The 15,008-nt window shown below is 36.6% G+C and overlaps 1 protein-coding gene across 1 annotated transcript in view; it reads left to right on the forward strand.

Moving 5' to 3' along the window:
• The window catches only part of LOC125396627 (leucine zipper protein 2-like), a 342,670-nt gene that overhangs the window by 291,147 nt on the left and 36,515 nt on the right, over positions 1 to 15,008 (forward strand). Inside the window, exons 8-9 of the mRNA XM_048428631.3 lie at positions 3,796 to 3,870; positions 9,447 to 9,611. Coding sequence (XP_048284588.1) covers positions 3,796 to 3,870; positions 9,447 to 9,611 — 240 coding nt within the window. The remainder of the gene's footprint in view (positions 1 to 3,795; positions 3,871 to 9,446; positions 9,612 to 15,008) is intronic.

Consider the following 15,008-nt stretch of genomic DNA (forward strand, 5'->3'; position numbering starts at 1 on the left):
CTTATTAGCAAATATTTAGAGCTGACTATACAGGATTAGGGCCTCATCCAGGAAATGAGATCTTTCTCAGACCATCAGTTTTGCAGTTCCTAGAGAAGTGTGCCCTTGAGGAAATGGATGCTTTGGTTATGCTGCTGTCTAGTGACTCTCTCAGACACACTGAGATGTCTTCACTCTATCAGTTGTTGCTAACACTCAACTCTGGTTTTGCTACTTAAATTTCATAAGGAAACTTTGATTGTGCATGATTTTTTTTCTTCTGTTTTTTTTCTCTCTTCTTTGTTTCAGACTTGGAAAAAATTAATCGTGTCCTAAGTATTAGCAAATGACTATATGAGAATGAAAACTCCCCAGTTCAACACTGGGTTTTCTGAAATGGTGTCATATTTTAATTTATAATGCATTATGTTTTCTCAAGTAAACTTTATAAAGTTACTTTATTAACCAATTTACTCTCTGGATCAGCGCCCTAACTATTATAAGTCTTCTTGTGTGGTAGCTATTGTCAGAACTTTCTTGTATATAGTATAGACACATGTGTGAATTTACTTAACAACTGCTCTTTTAAAAACCAGGATAACATATCAGTACTCTCTTTGTAAGCTTCCCACTTAAGAAGCTTGCTCATACTCAGAAAGATCTCAGGAATGATAAAAGAAAGAAAAAAAGAAAGGAAGGAAGGAAGGAAGAGAGAGAGAAAGGAAGAAAGAAACAAAGAAACAAAGGAAGAAGGAAGGAAGGAAGGAAGGAAGGAAGGAAGGAAGGAAGGAAGGAAGGAAGGAAGGAAGGAAGGAAGAAAAGAAGGAAGGAAGGAAGGAAGGAAGGGAAAAACAAAACTTTGAGGTGGCTAATAGTAATAGTTTCAGAACTATATGTTCTATTTTATTGGAATTCATTTTTCTTGTCCAGAAATGAGCATACTAGAATACCTTGACTCCTCCTCATGATGTAAAAATGGAGGTCAACAAATTACCTTTCTCATTAAGTATCAGTATGTTACTTTGTGTTGCTTTTGTTTCTTCAGTTATTTTATGGATATTTTTATTGTATATAGAAAAAAAACTTGAGCTTATAGGGATTAAATACATTGCTCAATGTACTAAAACTAAGCATCAAACCCTTTTCCCCATGTCCACTGATCAAGAATTTGCCTTCCTCCAACTCGGATCTATTGTCCCTGTGTCGTGAGGATGACAAGGCTGGACAATGATCTATAAATGCTGGTATTTCCTCTCAGATGGAGCTGAGCTAGAGTTAACCCATTCATTGAACATAATAACAGTTATTCAGATGACTGGAGTACATCGCATTCAAATGCAGTCCTGCAAACCTGCAGGTCGTGCATTCCTGTTTCCTACTGCTCTAAAAGTACATAACTAACAGATACAGGTAAAGCACTACAACGTCTGTCCCTCCTACTCTGCTACTACTTCCCTGTCTCCTGATGGTGTGTGTTTATGTTAACAGAGTTAGTGTTTGTTTTTGTTTTTTGATTGGAAGTCTTAAGCTTTTAGTTTATGATTTGCTTCTTCCACAGTTAGGTTTCTGCTTATCAGAAGAATTTTTTGATGATTCTCATTTATAACAATAGGCTGTACTAAGACACCACCTACACCCTAAGGTAGAAAGTACCTTGGATAGATTACAAGCACGCGTAGGTTGGACGAAAGCCAGCGATATTGGTTGGGTACATGTGTAGCTATATTTCCAGGCCTGTTTTTGTTCAGCGTTTATCTCAGTTTGGATTCTCCATGGGGGCATAATGAGAGGCGCTCCACCCCAACACTTAGTTTGCCGTGTCTGTCTCAAGTGTTTTTCTGTATTCCAATGACCGCATGAGTTATAACTGCAAGATCTCATCAGAATGAATAATATAAACATTCCCTTGATAGAAAGAACCGTAAGACACAGAGATAAAAGCATGAATGACTTTCTCAATTTTATTATTAAAGATTTTAATTGTTTTTTTAAATTCTCTGTGTGTGTACAAGAGTATGTGCAAGTAAATGTGAGTTCCCATGTGGGCAAGAAGCAGGTATTAGGTCCCCTGGAGCTAGACGTATGGGATGCTGTGAACAACCTTATATGGGTGAAAGGAACTGAACTTTGGTCCTGTGAAAGAATAGTAAGCCTTCACCACCCAGCTCTTTCTCCAGTCCAGGGACTGAAGCTATGAAAAAAAAGAGATTAAGGCAGATTTCTGCATTCCCTATTTCTCTTTTAACCTCATGTTCTTAGTAACAGCTGTCACTAAATTATAATATACATGTGTAGATAGGGAAGCATTTTGTCTTTGACTTTATTTTTTCTTCATTATGTAATCAGTACACACAATCCATTTTCATGTATGTTACAAGGTCACTGTTGTTTATATTATGACATGGTTTAATTATTCCTGATAAGGAATAGCATGGCAGCATTACTAACACCAACTGAAATAAATACATTGAATTATTCTTTGCTATTAATTTATTATGTTGATTTATAAATCAATATAAACTGGAAGGAATACACTCAGAGAATTATAAACTGAAGTCATGTAACTATTATGTGTTTATTGGTAATGAACTTCTCCAATCATCGTGTTCCTCATTAAGAGATGGTTTATGACAGAAACCTGTTGTCACCTTTTGCTTGAAGTGCCAACTATTTTGTCCAAGATCACATAGCTAAGGCAAGATTAGAATGTTCATTTTTGTTTTTTCTTTTTATTGAAAATAGACTCTTCACCCTATAATACATAATGACCACAGTTTTTCCCCCTCCTCTCTTCTCTGCTCCCCATCACCACCTCTTCTCTCTTCCAGATCCATTCCCCCTTCTTTTCTTTTTCCCTTCAGAAAATATCAGCTTTCCAAGAGAAAACAACCAAACACAACAAAACAAGATACAATAAGCAAAGGCAAAAGCCCTCATATCCAGGCTGAACAAGGCAACACCCCCCCAAAAAAGGAAACAGTTCCAAGATCAGGCAAAAGAGTCAGAAGCACACAGACTCCCACTCCCATTCCCCAGTCCTTTGCATAGATGTTATGACTGTTAGCTTGGTGTTTTTGTAGAAAATACATCTTTCAAATATGAAGTCAGTGTTATTTTTCCTAAAGAGCCTTGTTATGACCTTTGAAGAAATGAAGAGGCTTGCTACAGAAGCCAAGAAGAGGCTTGGTTACAGAGACATGGGGTAAAAGATCAAGTGTTGCTATTTTAATCTTATTGAAATAGCACAACAAAATTTTTCAGACTAGGCAGATCATGTAAACCATGTCCACACAGCCCTCAAAGCTAGACTACCATTTTCAGGTTCTCCTTGATTCAGTGTTTGTGGAATACATTTCCGGTCCTGGTGATTTGGTGATGTTGCCTTCACACTGAGTGTTTAATATTTATAATTATAAAGAAAGAGAGAAAAAAAAGAGCACTTCAAGTCTTATTATAATCTCAATTGTTCTATCACCAAATAAAAAGTTAAAACTCAAACAGACAGTCAGACATCAACACAGGACATTGTGGAGATAGAATTCAGTCCCCGAGGACTAGAATCATCTCTGATAAGAGGACTAATACATATAACAAAGATTGAGTTAGGCTTTACAAGGTGTTTCGACCCGTGAGACCTTACTCCTCCTTCATTCAGATCATATCGTTCTCTGCACATATATGAAATAACTCTGTAACTTTGTGCTTTTCATCTGAATTTTAAATTCAACTAACAGGCTATACATTCTTTTTCCATAAAGAACAAATATGTCGAGTATAGCGTTTTCTCAAACGTTCTGCCTTTCCTCTCTGTTACAGGCCCAACAGCTCACTGAACTGGAAAAGAAGTTAGCTGTCGCCAAAAATGAGCTTGAGAAAGCAGCTCTCGACAGGGTAAGTTGCTATCCAGGAGCCGTCACCACGCGGCTTTCAGCCACACAGTGTGCGCTTGCTGATGCCTGCGATTGTCCAGACCAATTCTAGACACTGCACAAAAGCTGGTCATCAAACTCCTGAATGTGTGATGGCTTCCTTTTCTCATTTTTTCTGCCACAGAACTCTACGGGTTTGTTATTCCATTTTTCGTTAAACTTACTGGCACATTTATTCCATAACACCATGGATAGATGTACTTAATGGAGAAACCATGCTGTTCTCTGATAACTCTGGAAGAAACAAAGAAAGTGGAAGTAATTATGAGTTGTCAAAAAATGTGTATTAAATGCCTTTCCTTGGCACTGTTCCTCATGTTCAAGAGCTTGGAAATTGACACAAGGATATTACATGTGTCAATAATCGAAAATATAGGACTTCATATATATTGTATAGTCGTACTTTGGAATACCATTCCAAATATAAACATTACAAATAAAATACATTTTGTCTATAAGTAATAATTGTTCAAACGACTGAAAAACTAAAGTATTTATGGAAGTAGAATAAGTGAAAGAACATATATTAAAATTATGGATTTAATTGTTTTCTGAGAAATTTAGTGTATATGACTGTGAGGAAACTTGCATGTACGTGTTTCACCCTCCACTCATTGAATGGATGCAATGTAATAGTCTGTGCTAGTACTGAATACATAAATATCCCATGTATGTTAAGCATGCAATATATATGTAGACCTTGGGTACATGCTGCTTCCATGTTTATTTGTATTACAAATATTTGTCTACCTCTCTGTAATTTATGCACCACACAGATGTGTTGAGTAGTTATGAAGACATTTTTCCATATTCAATTCAGACTGCTGCTAACTTTGTTCATAATATTGTTTTCTACATAGCCTTGTAATTCTCAAAGTCATCTTGGCTAAACTTAAAAGTGTTCTGCCTTCTGAAAAGAACTTTCTATACTTGTGATCACAATTAGTAATAATTTTATAGATAATATTGAACAAGGACACCAGTGCATTTGTGAACTTTTTTTCAATAATTTAATATATGCACTCATAGAATCTGGAAAAAAAAAAGAAAGGAGGCTGCCCCTTTAATTACCAGAATTGAACTGTGGGCATTTCACTGTGGAACAGATAGGAGAGAGACCATGTGGGATTGGTTCCCTTTGAAGATCTTCAGGTTTCACATTTTAGGAAACCCGATACTGTATGGATACTTTGATACTGTGCTGTACACTTTGTACTGTATGGTAAGTTTAAGACCAGGCTAAAATTTTACTGATTGGGAATGTGACTATGTCTCTCATAAGCATATATCTTTGCTCTGTTATGATCCAAACTTTTTCACAGCTGACAGACAGAGTATGTAGACTGTGTCATAACAGAGAAATTAGCAAGAACGTATCCTGAATGTTAATGATGTTCCTTTGTAAAATTTGGAGTACTGAGAGAGATTAAATATTCAGAGAAGTAAGTAGATATCTCACCAGCCTTAGTCCTTTGGAATTACCATTTGTTAATTTATCCAAGTTATTAACATTTAATAGTTCAGGGCCACCTGACTTCTATTCTTTCGGGTAGAAAAGGCATAATTTATTTTACCAAAATTTAGAATTATAAAAAAATTTAATTTCAAGGTTTTTTCAGGGATGTTCACCTCATCTCTTCCAACTCCTGCTCTGTCACTTTTTACAAAGGATATGGGACTTTTGTAGATTTAGTGGAATTAGAAAACCAAGAGGAACATACAATCTTCAGTTTTTCTAGCTAACATTTAAAATATTATTCTCTATCTTTGCTGCCATTGTCTCCGAAAAACATATTATATCCTAAGAAGACATTGAGTCTTCAAGGTACTGAGACAATCTCCCAGCTTCTAAGACTATCATTTCTGGCCATTGAATTTTTCTTCCTAATATATTCTTCCTGATCTGACATGATATAACTACTTAACTGATTTTAAAATAACTGTTGTGAGATGTTATTATGTTGGACATTACAGGAATAAAAAAAATGAATGAGACAGGATCTTAGTTCCGATATCAAATATAATGGACCAATCAGGAAATAATACTTTCTGACCCACAAGACAACAGACTAATAGAGAATTAATCTTGTATTGCAAGTATTTGTGGATAACACCAAATTCCAGAGCCACAGCACACTCTGTTGGTTGGAAATGGACCAGGGACAGGCCTTGGGGCTATCGCAGAGTTGTTTCTTTACCCTTAGTGCCATATGCTTGTTCCACTATCCATCTCTTTCATGTGTACCACTGTGCAGTGAGCCCATACCCTGCCACAGCATGCACTAGTCTGGGAGTTGTGGCTAGAGAGTCTCCAGGGACTCTCCTCCTGTATTTAGGTGATGACTTTCGTTGACGGGCCATGTTCAAATCTCCCTGAATTTATGCCTCATAGCCATACCACTGAGAACTGAGGGATGATTGAATTGTTATATGTATGTATGTATGTATGTATACATACATACAGGAATCCTGCCTGCCATGCAGAAAATACCCAGAAAGCTTATTCGTTAGTATTATTAGTGAGTGAGATAAGATTGCTTTTCTATTCTATAATGAGCAGTTTGTCTTTAGCCTTCATAATTCTGTTACTTCTCTTTTGGTACATAGAACTATGAAAAACTTTTTACATTATTAGAGATTGATTTTTAACAAATATTAAGCAAGATGCATATGAAATTTTAAAACTAGCTCTAAATTCAGGAGGAAAGGTTATCTCAATCTATAATGAAAAAAACTACAGTGTAAAGAAAATATACCTTACCTCTCTCTGTTGCTTCTATATGAGACTTTTTTATACCTTGTGCATATTCTCCTTTTTGATATATTTTGTCTCATGTTCAAATAACCTTAACATGTAAATACTATGAAAATGTCTTCACACCCAACTTTATTCTCAATGTTATTTCTAATGAATGAAGTGTGAGTTTATTATACCAAAATAACCAAAAGAATCTCAAGATCTATGAATCAATTCTATGCTTCCAGAAAGCTATTATTTATTGAGCTACAACTGGAGTATACTGAAAATGGGGGCATTTTAGCTATAGAATTTGCAACTTCAAAAGTGGAGGGGAAAAAAACAAATGGGAAAAAGAGTTTGGGGCTAGGAGGGAAAGGGTAAATCAAGAGTTAACTGAGAAAAGATTAGTTCTTGAGATCCAGAGGAAGTCCTGCTATATCTGTTATCTCACACTTCAGTAAGGGACGTCTGGTTGTGGAGAACTTCAAAGTAAATAGTCACCCGAAGCTCCAGTACAGACAGCCCTAGAAGTATAATGATGACGGATTCTGTCCCTGGGCCTGTGTGAACACAACACTGGCAGCATCAGAAACAGGCTTGTTCAGTTGGAAGCATGCTCTTGGGGGGTAGGAAAACAATGGCACTGATTCTGGTAACAATTCTCACACTATGGTCTCTGGTAGTATCTATCTAGACTGTCAACAAAGAACTGTACCAAAACGTATGACAGGAGATCCTGGTCCTGGTTACAGTACCAAGAAAGAAACAGGAAGAAAGATGTTAAGAACAGCCTGAAGCAGAATACAAATCGCTCTCTACACCCTTTAATGGTTAAAGGAAGAGAGTTGATTATATTAACCTGGAGATTTCCTGATGAGGTCAGGGCCTCGTGTGACACCAAATATAAAGCAAAATTCAAAATATGTGCACTGTCTTTCACAATACATCAGAGCATTTAAAACCATCACTTTATTGCTGTTCATTACTTTTAGTATCTGAGTTGAGTAATTGCTCTCGCTTACAGATTTATGTAGCAAATCTGTTAGATGTATGGTGTGAACAGTATGAAAGAAAAAGAATCATGCAAACAGGAAATAATGTTTCATTCTGTAGGTTCTCAGTATTGAAACCTGCCATTATAGATTTTCACCTCTATATTTATATCCATCTCATACTGATAATTAGGTCAGTTCCACATCAAAAACCACATAATCTTTAATATGCCCAACACTGTTCAAAAGTCCAAAGGTCAATGGCGATCTTTCATTTTAAGATTGATTTTTATTTTTAAATTATGTGTGTAAGTGCGGTGGGTCAGGGTATTTTATATATAAGCAAAGTGCAACAGAAGACAGAGTTGGGTGTGCTGACGCTGGGAACCAAGCTCCAGCTCTGGACAGGAACAGTGTATACTCTTAACTGCCAAGCCATCTTTCTAGCCTTAAAAAAATGTCATGGAAATCCCCTGTGTGAGGCACTCTCTTTACCAATGGTTTTACACTGTTCTCCATAGAACCTTCTGTGAGTGAGGGTTTAACCTAAATATCCCTTCCTATTTTCCTCATGTAGAGTGTGCAATCATACCTTAAGTGTGATTTTATCAGATTTATGCCGTTTATTGGTATCTGTCCCATACCACCCCCTTTAACAACACTCAGATGTGTCTTCTCCATGAACTACTTACATGTCACATCCTTCTGCTCCAGTTTCTGCTTTGAAGACCTAGTATAAACCTCACTAAACACAATGAACAACGTCCCTCCCACAGCCTGATTGTTATGCCCTCTTGAAATGTTCTCCATCAAACCAGTCAGTCCACTGCTTTTTAATTCATCACTATGCTCATTTCATTGACAGAGAATTTGCCAGGATGTAGCATATGTAACCTCTTAGCCACTGTCTGATACAATCCTTCTCACCCTCTGAGGCCTCCTGAGTCAAGCTTCACAGTTCTCATTTCTGCTGGGATACTGATCCTCCAAACCCTCACCAGAATCACCTACCAAATACTGCTTCCAGTTTCTTAGAATAATCTTACCTGACATTTCAAACTGTTCCATATCCCCCTTTAAGCCAAAGACTTACAGACAACATGATCAGGTCTACAGCAGCAAGAGACCCTTGATATCTTGGAATCAATTTTCTGCATTAGTTATCTTTCTCCACAATGCAAACAAATACCTGGTGAAAAGACTCTTAAAGATGGAAGGACTTAGTCTAGTTCATGGTTTGAAGGGTTCCATGGGTATCCAAACTGTTGACAATGTGAAATGACACCATGAATACCGATGTATTGGACCACATTCATGATTCATGACAATGCCTGAGACACTCCTGGGTCATCCTAGGAGAGAATACATGGTAGCGGGAATGGCTCTCAGATGCAGCAGCAGTAGCTTGGTATGCTTGATCAAATCTCACCACATCAGGTACCTGAAAGAGATGAAGCAAGTGGGAAGAGATAAAAGGAGGGAGAAGGAGAGAGAGCAAGAGTGGAGAGGAAGAGACAAATCAGAGATCAGAAACAAGGTCAGAAGTATGCTGATGCTATTTTAACTTAAGGCCTGTCACCCAGTGTTCCATTCCCTTATCCTAGGTTCCTCAGCCTTAACTCTGCCACCAGCTGAGCACAAGGTTTTCAAGTAGAGAAGCTACTGTAGGCATCATATTGAAGCAGAACAAGAAATTTCATTTGAAAACCTGCCTCTATTTTTATGGGGGGGGTGTATTATAAGACCAATGTGGGGAATGGTAACAAGAACAATAGATAAAAATATTAATTTCCCCCTTGCTCTCAGGAATCACAGATGAAAGCAATGAAAGAGACCGTACAACTCTGCTTGACGTCAGTTTTCCGTGATCAACCTCTTCCTCTCAGTCTCATCCCAGCAAATCCATCACATACGTTACATCCACCCAGGACAATTGCTTCCAAGATTCCAGATTCGAGGACAAAAAGCGAGGTATGGTTTTTTCCATGCGTTAGCAATGATGACTACTAACATATGGTCTTTAAACAGCGATGTGTATACTCAACACACTGGACCCATGTAGGACAGCCAGTTCACTGAATTGGCAGCTCTCAGTGGACATCAGCTCAGTCTGCAGTTCCTATGACCACACAGGGAAGGCTGTCAGAAAGCAATGTTGTATCATCAAAGAGCTTGGTTCAAAAGCAGGAAATTTTGTTTTCATTACAACAACAAAAAAATAGAAAAAAGAGTTATTAGTAATTTTAAAACAAGTATTTTTAGTAGAATTAGTAATTTTAAGTTTTAAATTAGTAAATTTAAATTTTTAGTAAAATTAGTAATTTTAAAACAAGTATTACATTCTCATAAACAACACAGCTAGGAGCCTTCTTTGGAGGCTTAAGCTACATCATAATGCAAAATATGTGCATTAAAAGTAAGTATATCTCATTCAGTCCATGAGAATCATTTACAGTATGTAAAAAGTTCTAACATGAAGGAATTCACTACAAGGTTTGTCAGTTAGATCATTTTGTATTGGCTTCCATTCTTTTTTTTTATTTATATCTTAAGGAATTTTAATGTGTCTCCATGTTTCAGAGCAATTGATTTGAAAGTTGCCTTAACAAACTTCCCAACAATTAATTATCATCAGAGGTTCACTGGCTTCCTCCCCACTTTGTTTTGGTCTCCAAAAATCCAGCTTGGTATGGTCTATATGTAAATAGACTCAGAAAGCCTGAAAGAGGTTTTGGAGAAAGTTTTCTTTCAAATTGTGCTCTTGAAAGAACATTCTCCCTTGTCGTTTGCAGTTAGGCTGTATGTTCTGCACAGCAGCCTGACTCAGACATGCAAGGCTGTACAGGTAAGGTCTAAGAAGACTTGAGCAACAGGAATACTACATGAGCACTGTTGTACTACAGATGAGCTCAGTTCTTGTTTATTTCTTTTTCTCCTCACTCTAGCATTGCTACTTTGTGGGCATAAAGGATTTAGTAGTTTATATAATCTCATGATATATTAACATATTGTCCTGTAAGAAATTCATGACATTGTATTTCCAATGTTTCTTTTTATCACCTTTGTTCTTTTTGTGTGTTGAAGAATATGCATAATTTCAAAGTAAGTGTTTTCCATACATTTTTCCTGTTCTGCTCGTGAAAATACTAGGTTTGAAATATTGGATTATTTATATCCCAAACAATACAAGTGAATGAAACTGTACTGTTCTATGTTCATCAGCAAATTTCTTAAAATGTCCAAAAACACACTCCCCACAAAATGTAATACTGATGAGTAAGCCATGGCCTCTTTCCTCTAGTATTATGTCTGCAACAGACACATATGTCATCTAAAACTGATGGCTTCCAGCCAAGTATCCCTCCATTCCGGGAGCATGTGGCTTTTGTCTCCAACTCAAACTATATTGCTTAAATGAATTATTAGAACTAAGTTCTTTAGATATATTGAGGAAATTACTAAGGGTTACTTTTATTGATTTTCTAGGACTAAATGTATTTCCTGTCATTGAAATTAATAAATATTTATTGTCTCTTGTGGTTTATCACAGAACAGAGCAAGGAGGATTTAGCCAAGCAGTATTCAGATTGCTTATTTTTCAAAAACCAATAATAAAAATTCAATTGTTTAAGATGAGTTTCAATAAATCTAGGGTATGTAATGCGTAGTATTGTGTTTTAGAGATTTGCATTAAAAGCTTGCCTAATGTTTATGTTTCATCTGCATTTTTTATCTTTTTAATAGTAGCAGAAATTGTGTTTTATGTGTGCTTAGGGCATAATCTCTATCCAGGCCCCAGCAGATAATATTGTTCTTAGTCCTGAATCATATAACATGGTGTAGTGTGTATAAAAAAATCAAGCTCATCAGTCACGAACGACTCTTTCTCTATAAAAGAAAAATAACATCCTTTGTATAAGAAAGCAGAGACTGAACAGAGGACTGTGCACAACCTAGACAAATGTTCTCCCCTCGATCTACAGTCTCAGTCCACACATAGTTTGTTTTCTTTGTTTGTTGTTTATTTTTTTCAGGCAAGCCTCAAACAAAAAGCTTAAATTAGCATATTGAACTGGTTAACTATTAGAGAGAGTTTGTTGTAGCCCATGAAGACGAATGCTTGACACAGGTGCCTCGGAGTCACTCTGCTCTGTCACTTTGGGATCCTGTCCTCTTGGAGGGTCTGAAACAGCGATACCAATATAAGCAGTTAAAATAAGGTTCTGTTTTCCATTCCGCTGCATCAATTTTCATTGAAAAATAATGTACAAAATGATGTCTTTCGTTTTGATGTTTCCATACATGTAAGTCTTTGTACATTGTTAAATAATCAAAGATTATAACCTTCCTTTCCCCTTCCCTCCTCCTGGTAGTCATCCTTCTCCACGTAGCCTTTACTCATTTATCTCTATATTTATAATTTTAATCTATATATCTGTATCATTATCTAGCTGTCTATTATTTATTATCTCTATTATAATTATTATAATAATCTATTATCTATAAGACATCCATCTATCTATCTAATCTATCGTATAATACTCCATCATTATCTATACAATATTTAAGGGGACAATTGCTGTTTTTTTTCTTGTTGAGTCTGGCTTATATTGTTTAACACAATGAGGTACAGTTTTACACATTTTCCTGATGATAATATAATTCTGTTTTCTGTGTCTCAGTGACCCTCATTGTGTTTAGGTACCACATATTCTTTTGATGTTCATCTGTTGATTGGCATTTAATGTAGCTTCATATCCTGACTATGGTGATTAGTTCCATAATTGAATGTGATGCTAATGCATCCCTGAAGTATGTGGACATCATGCATGCATCTCTGTGGTATTTAGATACAGAGTACTTGTGGCATAGACCAGAAGAGTTGTGCTGGCTTCAACTTCTAGAGGAATTTTCATTATTATCTTCATACATTGACTGCATATATCAAAATTTTCACCAGCAAGGAATAAATACTCTTTCTTCTTATTTTTACCAGTGTTGGTTGTTTAATTCCCGGATTATAGCTGTTCTGACTGAGATAGATTCTCTATCTACCTTTAAAAATATTTTAAACATGAGTACCTCTTTCTTTTCTGTTTGATTCATCTGTTTGTTTATTTTTGAGGATTAATTTGTTGAATTCTTTATATATTCTAGAATTTAATCCCGTGTTAAGCAGGTATCTATCCAGGACTTCTCTCATTCTGTCAGCTCTCTCATTGCCCTGTTAATTGCTTTCTTCGCTGAACAGAAACACTTCTATTTCATGCACTTGTCAAGAATCTGTCTTCAAATGTTTTCCCATGGCAGTTTTGAAGCATTAGGTCTTACACTAAGCTTATTGTTCCATTTGCATAACTTCATACAGGGCGAGAGAAAGGACCTAGCCTCCTTCTTGTTCATGCCAATATCCGTTTTTCTCAGCACAAGGTTTGAAAAGGCTGATTTTTCTGTAATGTGTGCTTTTTGATATCTTTATTGGAAACAAACTGCTTGTCACTGTATGGATTTATTTTCAGGCCTCTGTTCCCTTCCACTGTTCCACTCTCCTGTTCTGGTGCCAGTGCTGTGCTGATTTTGTTACTATAGTTCTGCAGAACAGTTTGAATAAGGTCTTGATTATCTTCAGTATTTCTCTTTTGCTCAGTATTGTGTGAGCTATTTGGAATTGCCTATCCTTGTATGTTAATTGGAGCATTTTTTTCTAGTTTGGCATCAAGTTTTCATCAGGGTTGCCTTCAACCCGTCAGTCACTTCCAGTTTCAGTAACACTGTCGTTTGAACAATATTAGTTCTGCTGATCCTAGACCATGAGAGCACTCTGCGTCCTCCAGTGCCCTTTCCATTCTTTCTTCAGTCTCACAGTTCCCATTTTAGAGTACTTCCCTCTTGGCTGTATCTTTGCCTTGCTATTTTATTTTTCTCTTGAAATGTTTATGGATGTGATTTTCTTCCTGATTTTTCTCAGCTTTTGAAATCTTCCTTGGCAGTGTTTTGGGGGGCTCTCCGTGGAATTTGTGAGACATATCTAAAATAACCATTTAAGCCTGCATAGAGAAAAAGACAAAAATAGCTCAAATGATAACATTTGATATTATTTTCTTCCTCCTAGAAGGTTCGTGATGTAAGCCTTCTACTTCTATCCAAGCTTATTAGTATGTGTGTGCTATATGTGCATACATTGTTGACATGTGTTATATAAGTATATGTTTACATATTTTAAAGCCACATGTTTGTTTCACTACTACAGGCTTGTAAGTTTACTGGAGAAAATTTGTAAAACAGTTCAAATGCTTTCTCCTCATTTTGTACTTATTTCCTTGACTACTATAACATACCTGCTCTATGAGCCATTGGTCCCACGGCTCATGCCCGCTCTACAATGTTCCTGTCACCTGCACGGTAGCATGCCTGCTCTACCACGATCCTCCCACTGGTGTTTCTCCTGAGCAGATACAGTTATGTTTCCTTACTCTCTATTATTGCACCCTCCACCGTTGTTAATCTGATTCTCTCTGATGTGAAAGCTTTCTATTAACCTTCTCAGGAGGATGTTTTTATGGCATCCCTGCTGTGACAGCAGAGGTCTAGTGGCTCCCACCATGGTCTGTCTTGTCCTCAAAAAGGTAACTAAGCTTAACTTCTTGACCAACTTGGCATGACGTTTTCAGAGAATTAACTTGAAATGGAATTTAATGTGTGTCCATTTTCTTACTCGACAAAGAAAATATGCTTCATTCAACTAGATTGCTTTCTACACATATATGATGTGTGCGCTAGACTCTCTAGATATCATTTGAAGGTACATGGCTTTGCATAAGGCAGATGACCAAGTCTTGTATGGTTTTAATTTTTAAATTTAATCTTAGTGTTTAAAATCCCATGATCTGAATGGATTTGATTAAAGATAAAGATTAAGGATATTATTGGTTCCAAATGTGTCTGGAAGAATGTCTTTGTGATCTCTAGCCATTTGTTTTGGAGATAACAGCGTTTGAATAGAAAGGCAGGTGCAAAAGTATAAATTAGGAAATAGCACTTCCATTTTGTACAAAGTAAACAAACTGGAGTGAGAAAAAACAAAGCAGGGGAGCTGATTTCTTTGTTCTTGTAACAAGGCAAGGCACCTTGTCTAGGGTATAAAAATGGCGATTGGACTCCAGGTATGCTGATAATGAGAACTTGTGTAAACTCACAGTTAAGTGTGTTCCTGACCTCTTGGCTTCAGTAGAAAGTGTACAGAGGTGAGACCAAAGTGACTCTCAGAGTTTACATCCACAGACAGCATAAACTGTAACAGAGAACTTTAAATGAAAGCCAACTGGCGTGTTTCCCATATGCTACTAAGCAGTGAAAATAGTTATGTTT

Source organism: Myodes glareolus, chromosome 8 (genome assembly GCF_982192425.1).
Source record: "Myodes glareolus chromosome 8, mMyoGla1.1, whole genome shotgun sequence".
NCBI classification, from domain to species: Eukaryota; Metazoa; Chordata; class Mammalia; order Rodentia; family Cricetidae; genus Myodes; species Myodes glareolus.